Source organism: Castor canadensis, chromosome 13 (genome assembly GCF_047511655.1).
Source record: "Castor canadensis chromosome 13, mCasCan1.hap1v2, whole genome shotgun sequence".
NCBI lineage: Eukaryota > Metazoa > Chordata > Mammalia > Rodentia > Castoridae > Castor > Castor canadensis.
Genome location: NC_133398.1, coordinates 123,706,972 through 123,732,022, shown reverse-complemented (window position 1 = coordinate 123,732,022; position 25,051 = coordinate 123,706,972). Strand labels below are relative to the sequence as shown.

At 38.6% G+C, this 25,051-nt stretch overlaps 1 protein-coding gene across 1 annotated transcript; it reads left to right on the top strand.

Moving 5' to 3' along the window:
* Nucleotides 1-14,751: 14,751 nt before the first annotated feature.
* On the top strand, nt 14,752-16,611 carry LOC109676195 (ras-related protein Rap-2b-like). Its single transcript, XM_074052673.1, has one exon. It carries the CDS (start codon nt 14,851-14,853, stop codon nt 15,400-15,402), a length of 552 nt encoding a protein of 183 aa, XP_073908774.1. The 5' UTR covers nt 14,752-14,850; the 3' UTR covers nt 15,403-16,611.
* Nucleotides 16,612-25,051: the final 8,440 nt, after the last annotated feature.

Below are 25,051 nucleotides of genomic sequence, written 5' to 3'. Positions count from 1 at the left end.
GAAGAATGAGGAACATATTCCAAATTATTTTACAGGATCTTAATAGCAAGACCAGAGAAAGAAATGAAAATATGTACAGACAGACCCCTTTCATGATCATAAACTTAAAAAAACTCAAAATTTTCAGCAATGGAATCCAGGAGTGTAGAAAATCAATTCTATACCAAGATGAACACAGATTTATTCCAGGTATTCCAACTCCATTTCTTCCAATTTCAAAATACATTTAAAGTAATCCAGGAACAAGCTAATGAAGGAAACAATTTGATTATATTTGTAGAATCAGAATAAGCATTGGACAGGTCCAATGCACACTCATGATGAAATGCTCAGAAATAAAAGGGAAACTCCCCAGCTTTATTAAAAGTACTGCAAATGAAAAATCCCAAGCCTAAAGGAAATACCTTACAATATGTGAAAATTTGGACACTTGCTCCTAAGGAAAGGAAACAGGTAAGGATGTCCTCCTCAGTACTCCTATTCAACATCATACTAGAGTTCTAGCTAATGAAATACTAAATGAAAAAGAAATAAAAAGCATAAAGAATGGGAAAGCAAAAAAACATAATGGTGTTTGCTCACAGATAACTTGATTTCCTATGTAAAAAACTTCAAAGATTTAGCAAATAAATTGAATTAACAAATGATGATGGCAAGATTGCATGATATAAGGTTAATATGCAAAAGCAATTACTTTCATGTATGCCTACAATAAACAACTAGAATTTGATACTTAAAAACACAATACAATTTTCATCAGCATCAAGAAAGTGAAATTATTCTCCAGGCACACCGTCTTAGGTCTGCAATCTCTGAAGGCAGAGATTAGGATCATCATAGTTCAAGGCCAACCTGGGCAAAGAGTTAGTGAGATCACATTTCAGCAAACAAGCTAGGTGAGTGGTACTTGTCTATCATCCCGCTAAATGGGAAGCCATCTGTAGGAGGACTGAAGTCTGAAGGTGGCTCCAGACTAGAACCAAGACCCTATCTGCAAAATAACATAAATTTTAAAAAGGACTGGGCATGTGGCTGAAGTGGTAAGGCACTTGGCCAGCCAGTGTGAGGCCCAGAATCTGAAAACCTATACTACCAAAAAAAAAAAAAAAAAAAAGAAGAAGAAGAAGAAGAAAGAGAAGGTGATAAAGAAAACAAAATATTTAGACATACTATAGAAAAACATATTCAGGATTTCAGGATTCAAGGGAAAACTAAAAATACTTGTTGAAACAAAAAAGGATTCAATAAATGAACAGCTGTTCCATGATCACTTATAAGAAACCATGTGCTAAGAGATCAGTTTTTTGTTCAAAGTTCATTGTACACATCTATGGAATTATCATAATGAAACATCCTTGTGCTATTAATGTAGGATAATAGTGGGATAATTATATCCAATTTAATCTATAAGTTCAATATAATTCCTGTCAAAGCACAGGTTATTTTATTGACAAAGACAAAATAACTCTAAAGCTTATATAGAAAGCAAAAGACCTGTAAGAGACAACCATATTGGAGAATAAATTTTAGGACATACAAGCTGAAATGCCACATAACATAAAAGCCCACAGCCAAATAAACATCATTTTAAACAAAATCAAAGGCCATTCATAGGAGGAAGGACAGCCTTTTCAAAAATTATATGGATTTTATGATGACAGCTCTAGAGGTGTATATAGTATCATAAGGAAACACCTATGTAAAGTTTAATATATGCCAATAAAAATCAGATGGAAATATTGTTATCTCTATGCAAAGATAAACAAAAAAAAAGAAGAAAGAAAAGAGGAAGGACAGGAGGGAGGGAGGAAGGAAATACCAAAAGAAGGCAGGAAGGAATGAAAGAAGGAAAAGACAGTGAAGCACTTCTCGATCTTTTCTTTCTTTTTTTTCCCTCTTTTTTATTATTGTCATACTGGGATACATTGTAACACTTGTCAAAGTTTTTACAACATATCACAGTTCAATTCACTATTATTTTCCTTTACCTCCTCACACCCAGATTTCCAATAAAAACTGAGTCAAAAATAAACAGGAGAATTTTAGCGTGCTGAGACAATTCTAAACAAAACAGTCATGGTGTAGACTGGTCATTGTGTATTTGTCCAATATCACAGATCTGTACAATGCTAAGATTAAACTTTAATAAAATCTATTGATTACAGTTAATAATGTACTACAATGTTTGGTCAGTAGTTGTAGAAAGTGTGGCACACTACAGCAACATGTAAATAACATGAGAAATCATGAGCAAGAGGAGAGAGCATAATTCCATACTCATAGATAATGCTGTGTATAATCTGCCCAATTATTTTTATATCTATGGCAGTAATGAAATTTTCCTATTATTTTAAAATTGGTGACAGAGATATCTACAAAATGTACAAATATTTGGAAGTAAGCAATATAAATCTAACAGTCCATAAGTCAAAATAAAAATTAATAAGGAGTGTATTAGCATTTTAAATTGCATGAAAACAAAACACATTATATCAAACATTGTGAAATGCCATTAATTCTGTACATAGTGTGAAACTATGGCACTGTGTGCACATTAGAAAAGAAGCACTGTCATCAGTGTTCTAGTTTTCCCCTTTAAGACATTAGAAAGATGAAAACAAAACACAGATTAACCTAGAGAAAAATTATAACCATAATAATAGACAGCAAGTAAAAAAAGCAAAGAAATTGAGGGAAATCTACAATAGCTGGTTTTGAAATAAAATAACCTTGAAAGTCTGTAATATGAATGATGAGGAAAGCTTGCTAAAAGAAAGTACCATTATCAGGAATGAGAAAAATTTTATCATCCAATATTCTATAGATATTAAATGAAAAATCAGAAAATATTATGAATAACTTTATGACAACAAATTTGACAAATAAGAGCAAATTCACAGAAAGATACAAATAAAGCTGCACAAGAAGAAATAGATTGGGTATATACCCCAATACCTATAGATGAAATTGAAATTATAGTTAAAAAGTCAATAAAATCCAATCACACATGGCTATAACATTGAACTCAACCCATCAGTAAAGAAGAAATGATCTAATTTTACATAAACTCTTGTAGAATACTGGAGGGCAGTGGTTACTTATAAATTCACTTAATGATTCCATTGTAGTTTTCATAACAAGATCAGAAAAAGTCTTTAAAGTAGAAGAATGCAACAAACTAAGATCCCTAATGATTTTTGATGCAAACATTCTTAATCAAATTGGCATATTAAATTTACATTCCAAAACCAATGAATGTAGTTCTCCATATTAACAACCTATAATGGAGAAAAAGAGAATTTACACAGATATAAAGAGGCTTATATATGCCATATATATATATATATGTGTGTATGTATGCATATGCATATATATATATGTATATATATGAAATCATGTAGTCCTCTGTTTGCAGATATGATTTTATATGCAAGAGATCCTAAAAAGACTACCAAAAATTCTCGGACATCAAAAACACAGCAAAGCAACAGGATATTGAATCAATATATAAAAATGAGTACCTTTTTCATATACCAACAATGTACAGATTGAAAAAGAATTCAGGAAAACAATCCCATTTGCAATAATCTCAAAAAATACCTAGGAATAAATTTAACAAAAGAGGTGAAAGTCAACTAAAATAAAAACTATAAATCATTGAGGAAAGAAATTGAAGAAGACATTAGAAGTTGGAAAAATCTCCCATGATGCTCATGGATTGACAGAATTAATATCATGAAAATGGCTACACTAAAAAAAGCAATCTATATGTTCAATGCAATACCCATCAAATATCCAAAACATTCTTCACAGACATTGAAAAATCAACCCTAAAGTTTTTAAGAAAGCACAAAAGCCAAATATGCAAATAGCCAAGGTAATACTGAGCAAAAAGTGCAATGCTAAGTGCAATGCTATAGGTATCACAATACCTAACTTTAAACTATACTATAGAGCCATAGCAAGATAAGCAGCATGGTACTGGCACAAACAACAAACACAAAGATCAACGGAGAATAAGACCCAAACATATATCCACACACCTACTGCAATCTGAGTTTTGACCAAGGAGCCAGAAAGAGCTCATGGAGAAAAGACATCTTCCACAAATACTGCTGAGAAAAGAGGATATCTGCAAGTAGAAGACTGAAACTTGATCCCTGTTTTTCACCCTGCACTAAAGTCAATTTGAAGTGATCAAAGATATTGATGTAAGGAACATATAGGAATAGTCAATAATTTTCTAAATAGAATTCCAATAGGTCAACAATTAATCCAACTGTTGGCAAATGGGACTGCACTAAATCAAAAGCTTCTGCACAGCAAAGGAAACAGTCACTAGACTGAAAATACAGCATAACAGAGAATGGATGGAAATTTTTGCCAAAAGAATAATACATGGATCTCAAAAAACTAAACTTCCAAGGAATTCATAACCCAATGAAGAAATGGGAAAACAAAATGAACAAAAAAATTTCAAATAAGTACAAATGGTGAAAAATTACATGAGCAAATACTCAACATCCTTGCCCATCAAAGAAAATAAAACTGAAGCCACAATTAGATTCTACCTTACTCCACTTTTAATGGCTCATAGAGGTCCCATGGAATGAGGTACAGTGTGGTCTGTCTCAGAACACAGAAGTTACATGGACCACATAGTGGCAGTGGTGACTGGCAATTGTGGTGGCAATGGCAGCCACAGCCACAGCAAGCCATGTTTGTAAACCCACTACAGAGCATCACACCAGTGAAGACATGTGACAAAAGTCAGTGTCCATTACATAACTGCAGACTCTATGAAAACACCCGACACTTGCTACTCCAATTATGTCTATTAAAACTTAGCTGATATGATGTATGCTATAAATAAGTAATATAATTTATGTATGGAATATATTTATTATTAACCTACTGCTTTCTTGAAGCCACATTTTGTATAACATAGGTATCAGAATCAATACTGTCAATACCTTGTTGTCTATTCCATGGACTAATATAAATGGACACATTTATATTTTATGAACTGTGATAAAACTGAGTCATTACCTTTAGTTAAGAAAAGGACTAGAATAGCAAACTAAAAGAGACCCCATATGGGCATTCATTATTTAAAGTACAGCAAGTGGGAACCCTGCCTCTGAGACATCCCAGTGTTCCCCTGGCTCGAGGATATCTAACAATCAAGGGAAATAAAGACTTGAGTTGTCATTTCATCCACAGCAAACAGGAAAAAGATGTGGAATAGCAAGGCAGGTGTGACTCACCCAGGTGCAATCAATACAGAATAATTTTCTTATATCTGTATTTCCTCTCCATAATACCACCATCAGTAAAATTTCGGTCACTCTGACCCCGTTCTGTCCTGGTCACAGACAAGTTGCATGTTGCTGGTTGATAATAAAGTTCCACCACCGGCCCTACTTTATTCTACTTATTCCCACAGGTGATTAGAATATATTTGAGTCTGGATGTAAGTACTGATCCAGGATGTCCCATGAAAACATATGGGAGGTAGGGTACCTGTGGGTCCCTGACTAAGGCACAAACTTCATCTTTGGATCTTGGTTGACACACACCTGAAGAACTGGTAATGGCAAAATGCTGCAAACAAAAGAGAATGCATCTAATTCACATCTTGTTGGGAACTGTCATAGGGTTCTTAACCGCTGCCACTTTCTATTTTTGATGAAAGTGCAGTGGGTTAGCAAACCTTCCCACCATGTGCCTATAAACTCAGAAGAAGTGGAGGGAGACATGAATTCAACCCTTGATGACTGAGCAAACTCCATTGTTAGGGCAGTACCCCTAGCAGGTATCTTCAACACTACTGAAAATACTTTCCTTTAAAATGTCAAAAAAAATATCCAAGCAAACAAGGATCCTCTATTTGTAAGACTAATCTGAAACTGATACAGGGAGATGAAGCACTGTGGCTCTTGGGACGCCTGCAGTAGCTAGACCTGTACGGGAAGGAGTGCCTGCCTGGTATGGGTTCCCATAAACAAGGTGAAGATGTAATATGAGGGCAGGAGTATCAGCATGGTGATCCCACCAGGTGACATCTGGGGTATAAAGAAGCCTGGGGGTAGGAGGAACCCATCTCAGGGGGCACCAATGAGTAGTTTGCTGTTGTAGGATATAGTTCTGTCCTATGAGGTTACTGTAAGAGGAGTCCATGCCTCAGTTGCCCAATCTGAGGGCTAAGCTTACAGGTTGGTATACGTACCACCAGAAGCAACACAGGCACATTTATCCCCTGGCACTAGTGATGCTAGTTGGCCAGAGAAAGCATCAAGAGAATCCTGTGCAGATTGGGGCCCTGTGGATGCCAGCATTGTCTCCCACCCAGGATGAACAAGAACTTAACCTTAAAACCCGGGTAGTTCACAACACCCTTGGTTGGGAAACATTACAAGTGACGTCAGAATCTAGCACTCATCAATTGCCGTACAATGTGTTGAATTTGCTGTACAACATAGATGTAATAAATGGATATCTACATTTTCATTTGTTTAGTTGTACACATTTCTCATCCAATGCCCGGGGCCTGGAATCTATACCTTTCTTGAGTCATCACTTAGTGAGTCTAGCAGGCTAGACTCACTTTGATAATTGCAGTGGTGTTTGGTCTCTTTCTTACCAGACAAAACACAGACAATAATAGAAATCTGAGGTGTCTGACAAACACAGTTCAAAAGAGGTATGAGAGGTGTGAGAGGCTTAGCTCTAATAGTGGGGCATCTATTCAGGGCATGAGTCCCCGAGTTCAAACCCCAGTCAATCAAAAAATAAACCAACAAAAGAGATAAGAGAAAACTTTACCGAATATTTTATACACTTATCTTACATGTTTTAAATTTCTACAACATATAAGATGAATTAATATAGAATACATGATTTCTCTTATTCATTTGCATTTTTGGCCAAAGATCACTTTTCCATTTTCAGGAAATCAGAAGGCCATGAAAGAAATGATCAAGATTGAACTTTCTGATATAAGCAAACAAATGGGGTTTCAAATTCCTTTGTTCCAAATATCCAAGTTGCATTTAAATGATATTCTCATTTATTTACATAGTTATTTATTCATTTATTTATATTGGCAGTACTGTTGTTTGAACTTGGGGACTCATGCTTGCTAGACAGATGCCCTGCCACTTGAGTTTCACCTCCAGTCCTCAAAAAGTTTTTTTTTTTTCTAACACAAAAGATACTACTTAATACTGGCTATGCCACTAGTAAAACACTTTTTTTAAGGGATAATATCTTTCCATGTGTGACTGTAGCAACCATTGTTTTAGTAATGAAGTGGTCCTTTTGGCAACTTAATTACAAGCATATTCATACATAACACATCAACACTAAAAGATTCTCTTCTTTTTGTAGAACCGTAGAATTTCCCAAAAGAGATGTGAGATTGTGAATAGAAGACTTTTTGCAGTCTTATAATGCTGTAATTATTAACTATGTGCACAGGGTCCCAGATGAATTATATCCTAAATAATATACCTTTAAAATACCCTTGATCAGAAGATGATTTATAACAAAAGAAATTTCATGACATGTATGAAGAAAACATATTTTCTTTTGAAAATTTCACTTGAATCAGAAATCTTCCATAGTTTTAGAAACCAGCCTCTTCATCATATCTACCAAAATTCTAAATTAAAGTACACATTTAATATGATCCTGATTAAAGCACCAATAGCCTTGTCTTCATTTTTGTTTTGGATGATAAACAAAGTAGATTGGGAAAACTCATCTAAGGTTTACTTGGATAAAATAAACAACATTTATGAAAAGTTTGAAAAAGAGTCATAAAGTGTGAACACTTCTTACCAGTCAGAAACCTATAGAAGTCAAGTTATAAAGGAATACATTTTTTAAAAAAAGGACAGGAATGATTATACATAATTTAGGAGTGATGTGAAACCCAAGTGTTAGTACTCCCAAAACATCTAATTTTCTGGTAATTCTACCTTTCCTGTGAACAGTGAGTAATTCAACCACTTTCCACTATGGTGTGAGCAACATAGGTAAGCCACTCAGATCTAGAAGTTTCTATTGTAATAGTTTGCCTAACTTAAAAAACAGAATGTATGATTACCTAATTCTTTTTTTTCTTGTTAATATTTCTTTTTATTTTATGGTTTTTACATTTACTTACACGTGCATACATTACTTGGACCACCTCCCCCACCCCCATAGTGAAGGTTTTTGTTGTTCTTTTCTGGAAGGACCATTACCCAACACAGCCCCAGAGAGCAGCAGGAAGAGGCCTCAGGCTTTATTCCCACAGCACTCCTGGCACTTGGTGGAACACCCCCAGGTCTCCAGAGGCTAGAAAACATGTTTGCTGTGAATTCTTTCTGGACATCAGCTAGGCAGAAGTCATACATGTGACCATACCCTTTGACCCTGGAAAGCCACTGTGCGGAATATGATCCAAGAAATATTTTAAAAGGAAAAATAAAATCAAACAATGTAATTTGAGGTGATCTACAGAAAAAAGCTGCAACAGCCAGCAGGCAGCCCTCAGAGAAAAGAGACCCTGGAATGTCAGGACAATGGAGTCTGAGGCCTGGGTGGGTTCAGGAACGAAAACCATGAGGACCAAGTAGAAAAAAATGTAAGGTTCCAGACAACATCTAGAATGAGATGAACAAGCTCTGAGCACTGACATGAAGCCATCCTGGACAGCAGCTGCTGCCTGTATAAACAGTTGGTAAATTAGGCAGTCCTGGATCTTCTAGTGCTGTGGTTTCTTTTTTGCTTTTTAAAGAGATTCTGTGTCCTGTTTGGGTACTCCTGGTTTACTTTAAGTTTCTTTGTTCAGTTAATTAAATAAATACACAGTTTTAAAACAAAGAAGAATGGATCCAAGTCGAGCTTAGCCAGGCCTTGAGAGTCATTCCCCAAAGGCAAGGCTGGTTTCTGAAAAGGAAAGAATTTCAGGAGAATACTGAGGTTCTTTCTCCCCAGTACAGGGGATGGGCCCCCCAAACAAGAAAATAGCCTGGCAGGCAGCTTCCCTCTGCAGAGAAGCCACCCATGGGAGGGGAAGACCGCTGGGTGGCCAAGCTGGGTAGTGGCAGCTACCAGGGCCCAGGAAGTAGGAAGCAGCTCTACCTGCCTGGACAGGTGTGGGGGAAGGCCAGGGCAAGGCTAAAGGAGGCTCAGCCTAGAGGGGACCCCTTTTCCACTGGAGAAAGTCCCAGTAGCCACACCCACATCCCTTTCAGTCACTGAAGTCACTCTAATGGACTGGTTTCCTCAGGAAGAGACCCCAGCTGTAGGCCACTGCCCCTCTGGCAACACCCACACATACATACACAATGTAGGTGCAAATGTCCTGTCTGCATACGTAACACTGCACACTCACACGTGTACTCTTCACATAAGCTCACACCACATGTGCACACACTACAAACCCCTTGTCCCTATTGTCACAACCCACAGCAGCAGCAGCCCTGTGACCTTCTAGGAAGCCCCCAATTACTGCAGGCCATAAAGGAGACTTCATCCTCGTTCTTTCACCCCAGTCCATCAGGAGGAGCCCGGACACCAGCTCTCTCTTCTTTCTCAGGAAGGCCCGATGGACACGAGCTTGATGCTCTCATGGTCCAGGAACTCGAGCGCCACAGACAGTTCTCCAGCTGCGTCTGGCGGAAGGTGGGCCGCTGGTGGTGCTTGCGGTACCTAGGCTTCTGGCTGAGGTTCCCGATGCGTTTGTTCACGCACTTGAGGTGCTCTTTGCACCAGCGGGTGAACGGGTTCTGCTGAATCTTCTTCCAAGGTGCGTCCTCCGCCAGGCATCCTGGCGGCTGGAACAGCGCAAAGTGCAACGAGCTTAGGGAACTGGCGTCGGAAGGCCCAAGAGCCGAGGAAGCAAGAACCGAAGGGCAGTGGGAGTGGGGTTCGAACTCGCTGCTACCGAAGCCGTGGCCGGAGCTGCTCTGAGGTCCCCCGCCCCTGGACGCGCGAGGCGTCTGGCCCCGCGCCTGCGTGGTGAGCCCTGATTGCCTAATTCAAATGATTTCTTCTAACTGCAGTCCCAAAATTGGACAGGAAGTTAAAACTGGAAAATACTGAAGTGAAGTTCTACCACAGAACTCAGATGAGCACAGATCTCCCTTCTTTTTTTTTTTTTTTTTCATTTTTCTTTTATTATTCATCAGATCTCCCTTCGATTGCTGTTCAGTGCAATCATGGCTGATACTGCCTGAGGTCCTCTACTGCAAAGATGTATGAAATTCTAAAGAGAGATTTAAAAAAGTCACAAGGGTTTCCACGTGACCATTACTTGGTAGTTTTAAATGGTTCCTATTCGCTGAACTGTTTTGTCTGTCACTAACTAAAGCATATGAAAACAACAAGTTTGCTTCATTCTCAGTTCTCGAAGATATCTCAAATGAACCTTTGGAAAGAAAATAACTGGAGACGATGTATTCTACTAAAGGACTATCAGATGGGATGAAGGGAAAGTCATAGCAATGGGGAAGGGTAAGCTCCACGAACCATGAATGAAAGTGGAATGGCTGCTTCCAACTTCCAATAGGGAGGAAAATGTGCAGGTAACTCAAGGGTCATCACCATGGAGCATGCTACAAGCAGAGGAAGAATTCAGCATTTGTCATTATTGAAATTATCCATGTCATCAAGCTTCTGAAGCTTTTTAATAATATTGTATATATCCATATATATCTATATACATATGTATACGCTGATATTTACTTGAGTTGGTACATGGTTCTACTGATTTTAACACATACATAGATTTCACAGCCACTTCACAGGTTACAAAACACTCCCAACACCTCCAATGACTTCTTCCTTTTGAGCCTTTCTGGTCTTTCTCTTCCCTCTCATTAATAATGTTTACTGGGAATTGTATGGTTAATGTTACAAGAAGATTCCAGAATGTTTTCCAGAAGGGCTGTGTCATTTTGCATTTTCCACATCAATGCTACATAGCTATAATTGCTCCCCACCATGGCCAGAATTGTGCGTTGTTAATATTTTTGAATTTTAATCATTGTAACAAGTGTGTGAGAGCAGCACCATGTAGTTAAAATTTGCACTTTCCTATTGCTAATAATACTGATCATTTTTTCATGTGTTTTGGCATCGGTGTTCACTTGGCAAAATATATGTTTGAATCTTTTGCGCTTGGCTTTTGCTTATTTGTTTTATCGTGGTGGAATGTCAGAAATTCTTGCATATTCTAGAAATAAGTGCTTTGTCAGATACGTGATTTGTAAATATATTTCTCCCATTTTCTGGTTGTAGGTTTCTTATTCTTCTGGTAGTGTCCATGTAGAAAAAAGTTAAATTTTGATGATGTTACTAATTTTTCTTTTATAAATTATAGTTTGTTATCAAATCTAAGAGTTCTGCCAACACAAAGCCAAGAAGATGTTCTTCAATGTTTCTTCTTTATTTCTTCTTTACAGCTTTAGATTATGTATTTATGTCTGATCCATTTTGGATTCCCTTTCTGTAAGATATGTAATTTTGACTAAGATTCAGTTTTTAGAAAACCAGTCCATTTCCAACAACATTTGCTGAAAAAAAGTATTCAACTGTCTTTGCACATTTGTTGTTTTAAAAAATCTTAGAAGCATATTTTAAGGGCCTATTTCTGAATTCCTGATCTCTCTGTTTCTCTACCACCACCACATTGTTTTGTTAATGCAGTCTTAAATCAGGAAGTGCTAGTCCTCTAACTGTGTTCTTATTTTGCTATGGTATAAAACAGGAGTCTAGAACTTTTTCCTATAATGTGCTAGGTATTATTTTTCTATAACCTGCTAAAACATTCTATACCTTGCAGATCATAAGGTCTGTATTTTTACAACTCAGATCCACTCTTGCAGTCACCAACAATAAATGAGCATAACTGTACTCCAACAAACATTTATTTATGAGGATCAAAATCTTAGTGTCATATGATTTTACTGGCCACAATTATTTTTTGAAAAATTTTAAAATGTGAAATCAGTTCTTGGCTTAGCTGCTGGACCATACAAAAACAGATAGAAGGCCTAATTTCGTTGGTGGGCTATATTCTTTATCTTTTGCTTTACATTTCCATACATATGTTAGGATCAGCTTGTCAATATTGTAAATGAATCTCATTGATTCTTACTTTGATTGAAATTTCATTAAATCTATTGATCAACTTGGCAATAAATGAAATCATATCCTGAAATGAATCATATTTTTGCCTACTGTATTTGTCAATACTAGTACACCTATAATTTCAGAATGAAGTCAGTGGCCAATTTTGTAACAAGAATTTCACATTTCTACACTTTTCTGTATTTAGCCTCACAATATCCAGGCAAAATAATGTTATTTAAATGAAGCTAATGAATCACTTTCTTTGTGGCTTTTCAGTGTGGATATGTGGTTCATCTGTAATAACAATAACAGATGTTATTACAAATGTAAAAGTAACATTTAATAAAGTTTGTATGCCTTTATGGTCAGCCCTGAATCAGAGTAAATATTTTCATAAAACCATCACAGATCACTGAAGATTTAACATTAACTAGCTGTGAGTACATGGTATACTGGCTGGACTTGGACAGAAGGATATGGTTATGTATCTATTATCAAACAAAGTATGATTTCACCACCATGAATTTCCATACTATCCTTCTGTCCTCAGTCCCTCCCAAAATCTCAACTACTGGTAATGACCGACTTGTTTCCTATCCCTTTAGGTTTTGCTTTTTCTGAAATGTGAATATGTGGAATCATAACATAGATTTACATTTTGGATCTGGATTTTGCTCACATAGTACATTTAAGTATCATCCATGTTGTTGTATGAATAAATGGCTTATTGTTTTTGATAATAAGTATTTCATTTTGTGGATGTTCATAGTTTGTTAACTCATTCAGTAATGAAATAAATCTGGACTATTTCCATCTTAGGGCAATTATAGAAACAACTGGATATACCAACCTGGAGAATGTCAAATTTTGCTAATTCACAAAATAAAACTGATGGGGAGTTTATTTAACCCTGCTTCCCTGAGACAGCCTTGTGGCCACCACAAATTTCTGCAGGAAAGAAGAGGAAGAGAAAAGCGACTCCACCATATGTGTTTTCCCTGCCCAAGAAAAATAGTTCTAGAAGCCAGGGAGAGAGAAAAACAAGGGGGTGTCATGAAATTCACTCACACTCACATAATAACTGTCCTGGCAAAATGTGGAAGTGGAATTATCTTTCATAAAGGGTAGAAAAGGCACCTGGGGATAGACACACAGTCAGTAAGTGACTGTGAGTGTGGGCTGGAGCCATGTCATCATCTCACTTGGCTTTATTTATACCTTTTGGAGAAACTGTCTTTCAAAATGTTCCCCACCACATCTAACTATCATATGCTCTTCCAGATGTGGATCTAGTGAGACTGTCTGCATTGAAGTGTGGGTACAGGGTAGTCATAAATAAAATGTTAATGTTAAGAAATACCAAGAGTAAGAAACAACAGAAGTCATCTGAGGATCATTGCAGAGGGGACCTTAAAACAAAAGTAATTTATTCACTTGGTTTATTCTGATTAAATTTAATGAAGGACTGAGAAAGAGTTACGGTGAAATTAGATGCTGCACATTTATTCAATATGTATTTATTCAATATGTATCCAAAGGCTGTGCTGCATTAAATTAGTAAGAATGGAAATATTGGCTGAGGGCCTATAATCCTAGCTGCTTGGGAGGCTGAGATCTGGAGGATTGTGGTTTGAGGTCAACCTCAGCAGACAGTTCCAGAGACACCATCACCAAAATAATCAAGAGTAAAATAACTGGAGGTGTGGCTCAAGTGTCAGGGCATGTGCTTTGCAAGTGTGAAGCCTCACTTCAAACCCCAACCCCAACAACAACAACAACAAAAGAAATGGAAATATTTCTCACTGAAATTTTAAAAGAAGAATTTTGATTTTGCCAATTAAAAACTGCTTCCCAATTAAACTGGACACTTGGCCTTCAAGACTTAGAAATGTTTCATGACCTCACCCTGAACATGGCATCAGTTTACTGAGGTCTAGGTGACCCAAACCTCATTTTCCCCAAAGCACTTCTCCCTGTTCTGTACCTTGCTGCAGCTGCTGACCCATCCTCCACTTTCCTTGGTTAAGCTCCAGAGCCACCACTGACCTGCATGTCTGTCACCTATTGACCATGTCTGTGTCTCACATCTATTCCTCGCTCATCATATGCCATCAGATTTGGATGTTTCCATGTGTGGTCCTTAGCCATAGTCCTAATTTTTTAAAAGTTAATTTAACCAGTGCATATTAATTATGCAAATGAGGCACTTCATTGTGACATTTCCACACATGCTTATAATGTACTCTGGTCATATTTACCACCTCCTTCCGGCCGGCGGAGGGTGCGGGGGGCCAGCGCGATGGGCCGCAGCGGGTGGGTGCACGTTCCGCGGGGACTCAGGCCAGCGCGCAATTAGCAGCCGCCTCCGCAGCCAGCCGCCACCGCCTCGCCTCCCCACTCTCCCGGGCTGCCGCGGCCAGGAGCTCCCGCCGTCGCCTCGCTCGGGCCGGCATTGTCCTCAGGGTCCGCCGCCAAGGCTGTTGCTTCTGCCGCCACCGCTGCCACCGCCGCGGACTGCTGCGGGGCCCCGGACCCGCGTGCCACGCACCCGCTGCCGGCCTGGCAGCATGGTGACTTGGGCGCCGTGCGCTCTCGGGGGCCACTCGCTCCAGGGTTTTCCTGCGTGGCTGAGGAAGGGGTGAAGCCCACCCGCCGAGCCCAGTCCTCCCAGGCACGCAGCCCCGACGGGGCCGCGGCAGGCGTGGTGCGAGCGCCGACGGAGCCATGAGCGAGTACAAAGTGGTGGTGCTGGGCTCGGGCGGCCTGGGCAAGTCCGCGCTCACCGTGCAGTTCGTGACCGGCTCCTTCATCGAGAAGTACGAGCCGACCATCGAGGACTTCTACCGCAAGGAGATCGAGGTGGACTCGCCGCCGTCGGTGCTGGAGAACCTGGACACTGCGGGCACCGAGCAGTTCGCGTCCATGCGGGACCTGTACATCAAGAACGGCCAGGGCTTCATCCTCGTCTACAGCCTGGTCAACCAGCAGAGCTTCCAGGACATCAAGCCGATGCGGGATCAGATCATCCGTGTGAAGCGGTACGAGCGCGTCCCCATGATCCTGGTGGGCAACAAGGTGGACCTGGAGGGCGAGCGCGACGTGTCCTACGGCGAGAGCAAGGCTCTAGCCGAGGAGTGGAGCTGCCCCTTCATGGAGACCTCGGCCAAAAACACAGCCTCGGTGGACGAGCTGTTCGCCGAGATCTTGCAGCAGATGAACTCCGCGGCGCAGTCCAACGGCGATGAGGGCTGCTGCTCGGCCTGCGTGATCCTCTGAGGCGCTGGCAGCCGCCGCTTGCCATGCTCTGCGCACAAAAGCCAAACGCACCCGACTCTCTTCATGTGCTTTCTTTTCTTGCTTTGAGATTGGAGACGACTTTGCATTGGCCGGGATGCCCCAGGAACCGGGTTGGCTTCCGTGGCCAGGATCCCTTGGCTTCACCCTGTGTCCGAGGGGCTGTCCCGTCCTGACCATCCGAAACCCTGGTGGAAAAGTGGGTCTTTGCAGCATGTACGTTTCTCGTTGATTTCGGTCAACGCATATTTCCCCGTGCAAGTAGCCGTGAAGGCGCTGTATTGGCAGCTTGACACCCGGCGATCAAAAAGTTTCAAGCCTGGAAAAAATGATGGGGAAGGGGAGAAGTGGAGAGGAGGAAGGTTGGGTGTTCTCTCTCTCTTTCTTTCTCTCTCTGTCTCAGTCTCGCTCTCACTCACTCATTTTCTAGTTCGAAGTTTTAAATACATGGAAGGAAGGTCAGGAAAACCATATGAAGGAGCAGGAGGAGGAGAAGAAACTTTTGCTTTTTCCCTTGTTTTCCAGGAGTAGCTGGAAATTAAGATCGGGTTCCTTTTCTGCCAGCTTAGAAGGGCAACCCTGTGTGTGACTGATTGGGATTTGAGGATGTCTATGCAAAGTTGGATTCTTGTTACAGTATATCCAACATGAAGTATTGCACATCTGAACTGGGACTGTTAACACTGATGCCAGTACAGAGTGGGTTGCCAGAAAGTGTCTGCTGATATTTGTGGGAAAAAAATCTATTTTGTTTACCTACTGTGTCAAAGGGGAGTCTGGGGGAGAACGGTAGTATTTTTTTTTAATCAGCTGTGAAAAAAATGTTACAGACCTGCACATTGTTGTGTGTACTGTTGTGTGTTTTTTTTAAGTTTAGCTTTTTTTTTTTTTTGGTTAGCAGTAACATTTTACTGACTAGCTTTTAAAAATACAGTACAAAGACTTCTCAAATGTGATTCAGGGCCCCCAGCACCCCTGTGTCTGCAGCGTGCCTTCAAAACTCAGCTGTTCCAGCTGGTGCCAACCTGTGAACTTCCCACCAAATCCCATAATCTGCTGTTCCCCCAACCCAACCACTTCCCAGTTTTCTTCCTGAAGGAGTCAGGACAATAGGGCCTGCTGTTTAATGAAATTCTTTATTATTTTTAGCCTTTAAAACTCAATGTCCTTGTCTTGCAATGGTTTTTTTTTTTTTTTTTTGCTTCATTTTGTTCCACCTTCAGGTATTTTAGCTCCCTTTTCATATTATTTTAAAAAAATGTTTTGATTATCTGTTATAGGGTGTTCCTCCAGAAGTAAAGAGCAAAGTTTTGCTGTTGTGATGTACCAAGAATATTCTAACAAATTGTAATTTTTAATTCCACTTGCTTAATCATTGTCTCTTCATTTTAAGATTTTTAATACAAATGTCATTTTTAAAGAAACAAAAAAAATTTTTACCACCTCCATGATTCTTTCTTATCCCCCTAGACCCAATCCCTTTTGAAACTTTCTTGCAAGTTTTTAACATAATTTTCATTAAGAGCTTTTGATATTTTCACATAATGTACATCCATCATATTCTCTCTCTGTATTTTCCCCGCCCACCTTCTGATGGTCCCCTCCACAGCATCCCTTTTGGGTTCATCCTTCTTTATTTCATGTTTAGATTCAAAATATGAAAGAAATCATGATATTTATCTTTCTGAGTCTTCATTGTTTAGCTTCTATATCCAGTTCTACTCATTTTTCTACAAATGACAATTTCATCCTTCTTTATGGCTAAATAACATTACATAGTATGTTTATACCACGTTTTCTACATCCATTCATCAAATCATGGGCACCTAGGCTGTTTCTATAGTTTGGATATTGTGAATAGTGCCGCAGTAAACTTGAGTGTGCAGGCATCTCTCTTTTATGTTGACTTATATTCCTTTGTATGTATACCCAAGAGTGTTGTCTCAGGATCAAAAGGTGGTTCTATTTTCAGATTTGGGAGAAACTCCATACTGATTTCCATACTTGTAAGCAGTAATTGACATTCCCTTCTAGAGTGCATATGGTTTTCTCTCCACCACACCCTGCCATTTTTGCCAAAATTTGCTGTTTCTTCATGATAGCCATTCTGACTAGGGTTAGAATCCCTCAATGTCAATTTGATTTGCTAGCTTAGGACGGTGAACATTTCTTTATGAATTTGTTTGCTATTTTGATTTCTTCTGAGAACTATGTTAAATTCCTTTGCCAATGTATTATATGTATTATATTATTTTTGATTTTTGGGTTTATATTTCTGAATATTAATCTCTTGTCCATTGAATACATGGCAAAGATTTACTTCCATTTCATAGGTAGCCTCTTTGTTCTAATAATTTTTTCCTTTGATGTGAAGATGTTTTTTGACCTAATATGAATGCATTTGCCATTCTTACTCTTAGTTCCTGACCAACTGGAGTCTTATTCTGAAATTTAGTACATATGCCTATATCTTCAGGAATTTTCCTGGAGCAATTTCAGTTTTAGGTATTACATAAAGATCATTGATCCATTTTGAATAGATTTTCATACAGGATGTGAAATAGGAACTTAGTTTGGGTCTTCCATGTCTGGATATGGAGTTTTCCGAACAGCATTTGTTGAAGAGGCTGTCTTGGATCCTAGCGCCCTGAGGTGCCAGCTCAGTTTTGATCCAGTCAGTGGGACAGCACAAGAGTGAGAGTAATGCTTCCTATCCTGAGGCTCAGTGGAGACTTAGAAATGATCAACCACACTAAAAAGACCCACATCAACCATCACTTAGGGAGTAAAATCACACCTTTCCTGATTTTATTAAAATAATACTTCAAACTTCTAATTTTCTAATTGTGTTTTATTTGCTCTATTATATTTAGGTTAAATTAAGGCTGGGGTAGAAATTTTTTCAATGTTAAATTGGTCATTTGTATTTGCTTTTCTTTCTCTCATAGGCATTTGTTTTGAAGTACAATCTCTAAGACATCACCCTTTTGCTCAGCTGGAGTATATTTCTTTGTGTGTGTATGTGATATTATGTCATAGACAAAAGTGTCTTTGACAAATTTTTCAAGCCAGAAACTAATTTATTTAAATAACTATTCTAATTATACAAGTGTATGGAGTGCCTTATAATATTTTGTTACTTGTATATAGTCTGTAATTATCAAATTAGGACTGTTAACATTTCCAAGCATTTAAAAAAAGTTTAACACAGAATAATTACACATATTGTGTGTACTCTGTGACAAGTCAATGCATGTATACAGTGTGCACTGAAAATACATAAGGGTAATAACCATTTACCTTCCAATTGTTACCTTATGCTTTGAACATTGGGGCTCCTGTCTTATGCTGACTCTTGAAGTATATATCATTGTAAACAAGTAGTACCTGGTCTGTGCAGAAGTCCAGAAATTATCCTTTCTTATATAACCATGCTTGTGTGCCCATTGAAAAAATAATTTTTAGGAAAACCCTTTCTGAGTGCAGTCAGACAGAAGATTGAGTATGAAGAGATAATTATTTTTACGCTTACTTATGCAAGTATGCCAACTTATTTTGAGCTTTGAGCCACTGCTTGATATTTGACAAAGAAGTGGATAGACCCACGTGAGTGCAGGCTGCTGTGTCAGAGCAGGATTCCTAAACATGTGAACTTTGCATGGAATTTGAAAGGACTTGGTATAAGACCTGTTCTTGACTTTAAAAGTTAGTTTGATGAGAAAAAAATGTGTGCTTGACTTGTTGGAGGATAGGATAGAGTTGAGCTGTGACTTTTCTAGATATATCATAAAATAGATTGAAAAATATACCATTGGATCCAAGATGACAACTAGGGCACAGAAGCAGACAGTGTGAGGTCCATAAATCAAAAATATTGCTGAGATGCTGGAGCCACACTTGGCAGAAATAAAGCACCAAGAATCAAAACTTTGACACCCTGAACCCTAGCCTGTGGAAAGCTTCTCCGGCCATGTTACACTGAGACAACATTAGGGTTGCTGCCACTGCCAGATGCCAGCTGAAAACCTGCTTGGGAGACATTTGGCAGGCCAACATGTGAGCACCAAGCATCACACAGTATTCCCACAGCCATCCTGGGATAAGCCAGCATAGCCCCCCGGGCAGACTGACCCTCCACCTTGCAAAATAAAACAAAATGAACAATAAACAAGGAACTGAGAACTACCACACAGCAGACAGGGTGGGGTGCTGTAAGCACACTGGAGAAGGGGGAAGGGAGAAGGAGCTGATCTTCATATGAACTTTCAGTAAACAAAGGCTGGAAAGGCATAGGGCTGACAGTGGGCCGATGATAAGCCACTGCCTGAAATAGGGCAGGTATTTGTCCACAAAGCTCATCTTCTGAGCCAGTGAGCAACATCCAAACTAAAGCAACCGTGAAAAATTGAAAAATAATCAGCAAACCATCACAACACACTGACAGCAGTGGGCAAGCTGACAGATCACTGACCTTGCCCCAGAGAAAGTGAGTGAGACAAAGAAACCAACCCCCTGTAAACCAACACAGTGAAAACCCAACTCCAAAGGACGGCAGGTGGGCTACAGAGCTGATCTCTGGAACCTGAGGACAATATACAAATGCAAACTGCCACACCTCACTGAGGGAGGCTCTGATTAAGCTGCTGCTGAAGACAGAAGAAAAACTGTTGAGACTCCCAACCACCTGAGAAGACTAAGACAGAATCTCTGCTTAAATACCAACACCAGGGCTGGATGCTGAAGGAGTAACACCAGAACTGCTAAGATTGAAATTTTATTGTTCCTGAACCTGGAGTTGTTTTTGTTGTTGTGTTTGTTTGTTTTGTTTCTTGTTTGTTTGTTTCTGTGTGTTTGTTCATCTCTCCCATTTATTTCTTTGAGTTTTTGTTGTTATTGTTTTGTTTTGTTTTCTTACTTTTACTATTGTGAGTTACTCAATACTAAATTACACTGAGACCAGGGACAGAAATAGCATACATACACTAAGCTAAAAGTCCAATACACCCACAAAACAAAATTAAACCAATGGAAAGAAAACAGGTGACTGAAACTACCAATAGCCTATTAAGAACATAGTTACACAGTACCAAGGGTAGTAATGGGAAGGCAAAAAACAGATGGAAACCATTCTCCCCCCAAAAATGACTTAATACAGGATCCAGAGGAAAATGAAGTAAACAGATACCCTGTTCCAGACTCCAACAAAACAGAGATAAAAGATGCCAAGGACCCCAACGATGTCCACAAGAACAACCTCAAAGAGGAAGTCCTACAAGTAATCAAAGAGAATTTCATAGAGATGATACTAGACATTTAAAGTGTATAAATGGTCACCATGGGTTGCTATAATTGTCAGAACATCTAAGGGGTTGGAACATGTGTAAAATTCTATTAATATATCCATCTCTTAATAAGGAAACCTTTTAAAAAAATCAAAGCATATGATATTTAGCTTCAATTCATATCCTTCCTATAGATGTAACTTTTAATGCCCATCTGTGAGTCTGTAGATGGTAAAATTGTGAACTAGCCATGTCCCTTTTTGTATCTCTTCTGAAGAGCTTACCTCCTGGTTCCTCAGGAAACTGGTAATTCTTTTCACAATCCTATTAACTACAGCTTTCACCACCAGCTCCCTTTTGGGGACACCATATGTCAGGCATCATGCTAAGCATTTTTTAGTTAGGATGTATCACTTTCTAAAATACATATTTGTAAAAAATACATTCTGACATTCTTTTAATTGGCATATTTGATGCATTTGTATTTGATGCAATTACTGATCTATTGGGTTTGTATCTACCACATTACTATTCATTTTTTATTTGTCTCACCTGTTTTATGTGCCCTATTCTCTCATTTCTTGCTTTCCTTTGGATTGCTCAAATATTTTTATTATAGTATATTTTCTTGCATTTTTAGTTATGCATCTTCTCATTTTTAGTGGTTTCTACAGAAATTATAACATGTATTTGTAACTTGTTCAATCAAATAAAATATTAATTTTTATCACTTCTATAACAAACTAGAATATTAAAACACTGTAACACCATTTGTGTCTTACTACTTTGTATTGTTGTTGTCATGATGCACTTTAATTCTGAACACATTTTTAACATGCATAAGACATTACAGCCAATATTCAATGATAGCCACCTACTGTTCCTAATCTACTTAGATTACCACAACAAAATACCACAGACTGATTGTTTTGGAGACTACAAAAATCAAGATCAGGGTGCCAGCAGGGTTGGTGTCTGATGAGGGCCCTCTTAAATTACAGATGGAGGACTATTCATTGTGTGCTTACATGGCCTTTCCTTCCCACACAAGTGGCCTGGTGTCTCTTCTTACAAAGGACACTAATACCATCAGACCAGGGCCCTCTCCTTACGACCTCATTTAACATTAGTTACTTCCTTAGAGGCCCCATTCTGAATACAGCCACACTGGGGGTAAAGATTTTACCATATGAATTTTGGGGGGATAAAAACATTCAGTTCATGGCACCCACCTATTCACTATTTTTGGTGCTCATCATGTTTGTTTGTTTTACATTTCTGTTTCATCTGAGATAATTTTCTTTGTGCCTAAGTAATGTCTTTAGTATTTCTCTTATACTGAGTTTTCTAGTGACAAATTCACTCTCTCTTTCCCTGAAATGACCTGGATTTGCTGCTTTATTTCAAATAGATATTTGTACTGGTATAGAATTGTACAGTCACAGTTATTTTCTTTAAGCACTTTACATCATTCCATTATCTTCTGACTTCCATTGTTTCTGTGAGTGTAAAGGTAATTTGTCTTTTTTCTTTCTGTTTTTGGTTTTTTAGCAATTTTATTCCACTGTGCCTCAATGTGGTTTTCTTTATATTTGTCCATCTGGGGGTTTGCTGAATTCATTTGTCTTAGAATTTTCAGCCATTGTCTTTTCAGATATCATTCTGCCCCCTTTGTTCTCTTTTCTCTGTCTGGAACTCCAATTATTTATAAATACTGTCTTTTGTTTTGCCAACTAGTTCTTTTCTGCATTTTCTGTATATTTTTCTCTATTCTTTAGCTTGGATATTTTCCATTGATCTGTATTCCTGTTCAACTCTCTTCATTTTGCTGCCACATCTACTTATTGAGTTCTTATTTTCAATTACTGCATAGGTTGTCTAGGGCTGCTGTAACAAATACCACAGAGTTGGCCATTTAGGCAACAGAAATTTATTTTCTCATATTTCTGGATGCTGGAAGTTCAAGATCACAGAGCTGGCAGGGCTGGTGTCCTTTCTCTGACTTGCAGATCAGCCTTCTCATGGTTGTCCCTCTGTGCACGTGCCCAGCCTGTCTTTCCATTTTTAAACTCTTTCAAGAACATCAATTAGGGCCAAGACTAATTATCTCATTTTGACATAAGTAGCTGTTTCTCCCCATTTTTATTAGGATGTATTTGTTGTACAGGGGGAATTCATTGTGGTAATTCCAAATAGCCTTACATTGGTTAGATGTTCACCACTATCTCCAAGCTCCTCCACCCTGCAAGTCCCTCCCTGACCCACTTAACATAATTAGCTCTTTACAAGTACATCTCCAAAATCTAATCACTCACGAAGGTACAAGGGATTAGGCATCAATATATGAATTTTGGGGAGACACAATTCAATCCACAGTGGTGGCTATATATTTTCTTCTAGAATTTCCATTTGATCCTTTTATATAGATTGCAAGTTTTTGGTAAAATAGTCTTTTAAAAATCTATTTAAAATATATTATTGAACATGCTAAGCGTAGTCATTTTAAGTATTTGTTTGCTAACTCAATATGTGGATCATCCACATATCTGTTTCTACTGTCTGTTTTGTCTTTTTTTAAGAACAGTTTGGTCTTAAGGTTTATCTTAGCATTAGCACATTCATTTTATTGAATTTTAGGCACTATGTGTGAAAATAGTGTACAGGTTTCAGATAATACCTATCTTCCAATAGAAGTGATTAATGCATTCCTCTGCCAGGCAGACAGACTGAAGGCTAATTACTTAATCCAAATGGGTCATAGGCTAAAGACTTTGACTGTGATTCTGTTGGTTCCCAACACTTTTTTATTATATAGACCACTGGGACTTTCAACTGGGAACCTGGCATACTTACTGGAGTGGTAGTTTTTGAACTTTATATTTGCTTCTTAATATAGCGAGGCTGTCTAATCCTCTCTTCTGCTTCTCAGAGGCCTTTTTCTGAGTTCTGTGCTTCATGCAGTTTCAGATGTCAGCATGTGTCCTGGTGGAGTTGGCTGTGTGCCAGGCTCTGTTCTCTACCCCATCCTTCTCATGTTTAGCCTCTCATGTTTCCAAATTCATCTCTCTGGACACTCAGACTTCAAAATCTACAGGTTTCCCTGTCCCCCAGGCTCCATCCAGTCAGATCTCATAGTCTACTATTACCCCTTGACCATCATCATAAGCAGCAACTAGCATTTACCGTTCTCTCCTCCCTACGTTTAATCCTCACAGCAACCCTGTGGGACAGGTATTATTACCGTCAGTTGCCATTTGCATAAGTGCTTCACAAACTCATGAAAATTATGTAACTTGTTAGTTGCAGAGTTGAGATTCAAATTCATCCTGTTATGGTTCCAGAGCCCCAGTTCATAGCTACAATTTTACACAGCTTTTTTAGTTACCTCATATTTTCCTGTTATTTTCTAGTTCTCAGTTCACACTATTATCCAGGCCTTTTATTTCTAGGAAGATTCCTCATTTAGAGAAGGCAATAGATCTCAGGCAGTTATAAAAAGGAAAATATTGGACTGGAGGTGTGACCCAAGTGGCAGAACACCTGTTTTGCAAACATGAAGCCATGAGTTCAAACCCCAATCCCACCAAAAAGAAAAAAACCCTGAGTTTACTAGTTTATTCTAAACTGTGACTGACTATATAGCCATTTATTTTACCATTTACAGAAGTATTTAGGTGTTTAGTGTACTAACTCAAAGATAGTTGCCTTAAAAATAAAACTGATGTACTAAATCAATTGTTCCTTTCTGTTACTAACTCTGCTACTTATACCTTATTTTGGTGTGTGTGTGTATGTGTGTGTGTAGTGGCTTATATTACTATAACCTATATAAATTCATATGGTTATATAGCCATATAACTATAGATAAATTTCACATGACTAGCTGTAATTTCATGTATTTCCTATTAGGTGGTGAGTTTTTAAGAGAGGTCCTTTGACTATATCCTTTTGTCTAAGTTTTTTCCTAAACCTTGTACAGTGCATGATTAATATGTGCTAAATTAATATTTGTTAAATTAGAAATAATGTAGTTTTAAATTTTTATTTTACTTTTTGATTAACCTACATTGATTAACCTACTACAAGGGGGGTTCATTATGATAATTCCATAAATATATACAGTGTACTATGAACAAATTCACTCCTCTCTTATATTTTCTTGTTCCCTCACTCCCCTAACTTTTCAAATAGTATTTTGTAGGTTTCATTTCGTTATCTGTATACAGAGCCTTTTTTTCCTTTCTGGTGGTACTGGGGATTGAACACAGAGCCTTGTGCTTCTTAGACAGATACTCTACCACTTGACCCGTGGCCCCCCAGCCCTTCCCATGTAGTCATAATGAGGTAGG

Bases quoted from the DNA above. Each gene is read 5' to 3' on its own strand.
- LOC109676195 (XM_074052673.1), top strand. From the start codon at position 14,851: ATGAGCGAGTACAAAGTGGTGGTGCTGGGCTCGGGCGGCCTGGGCAAG.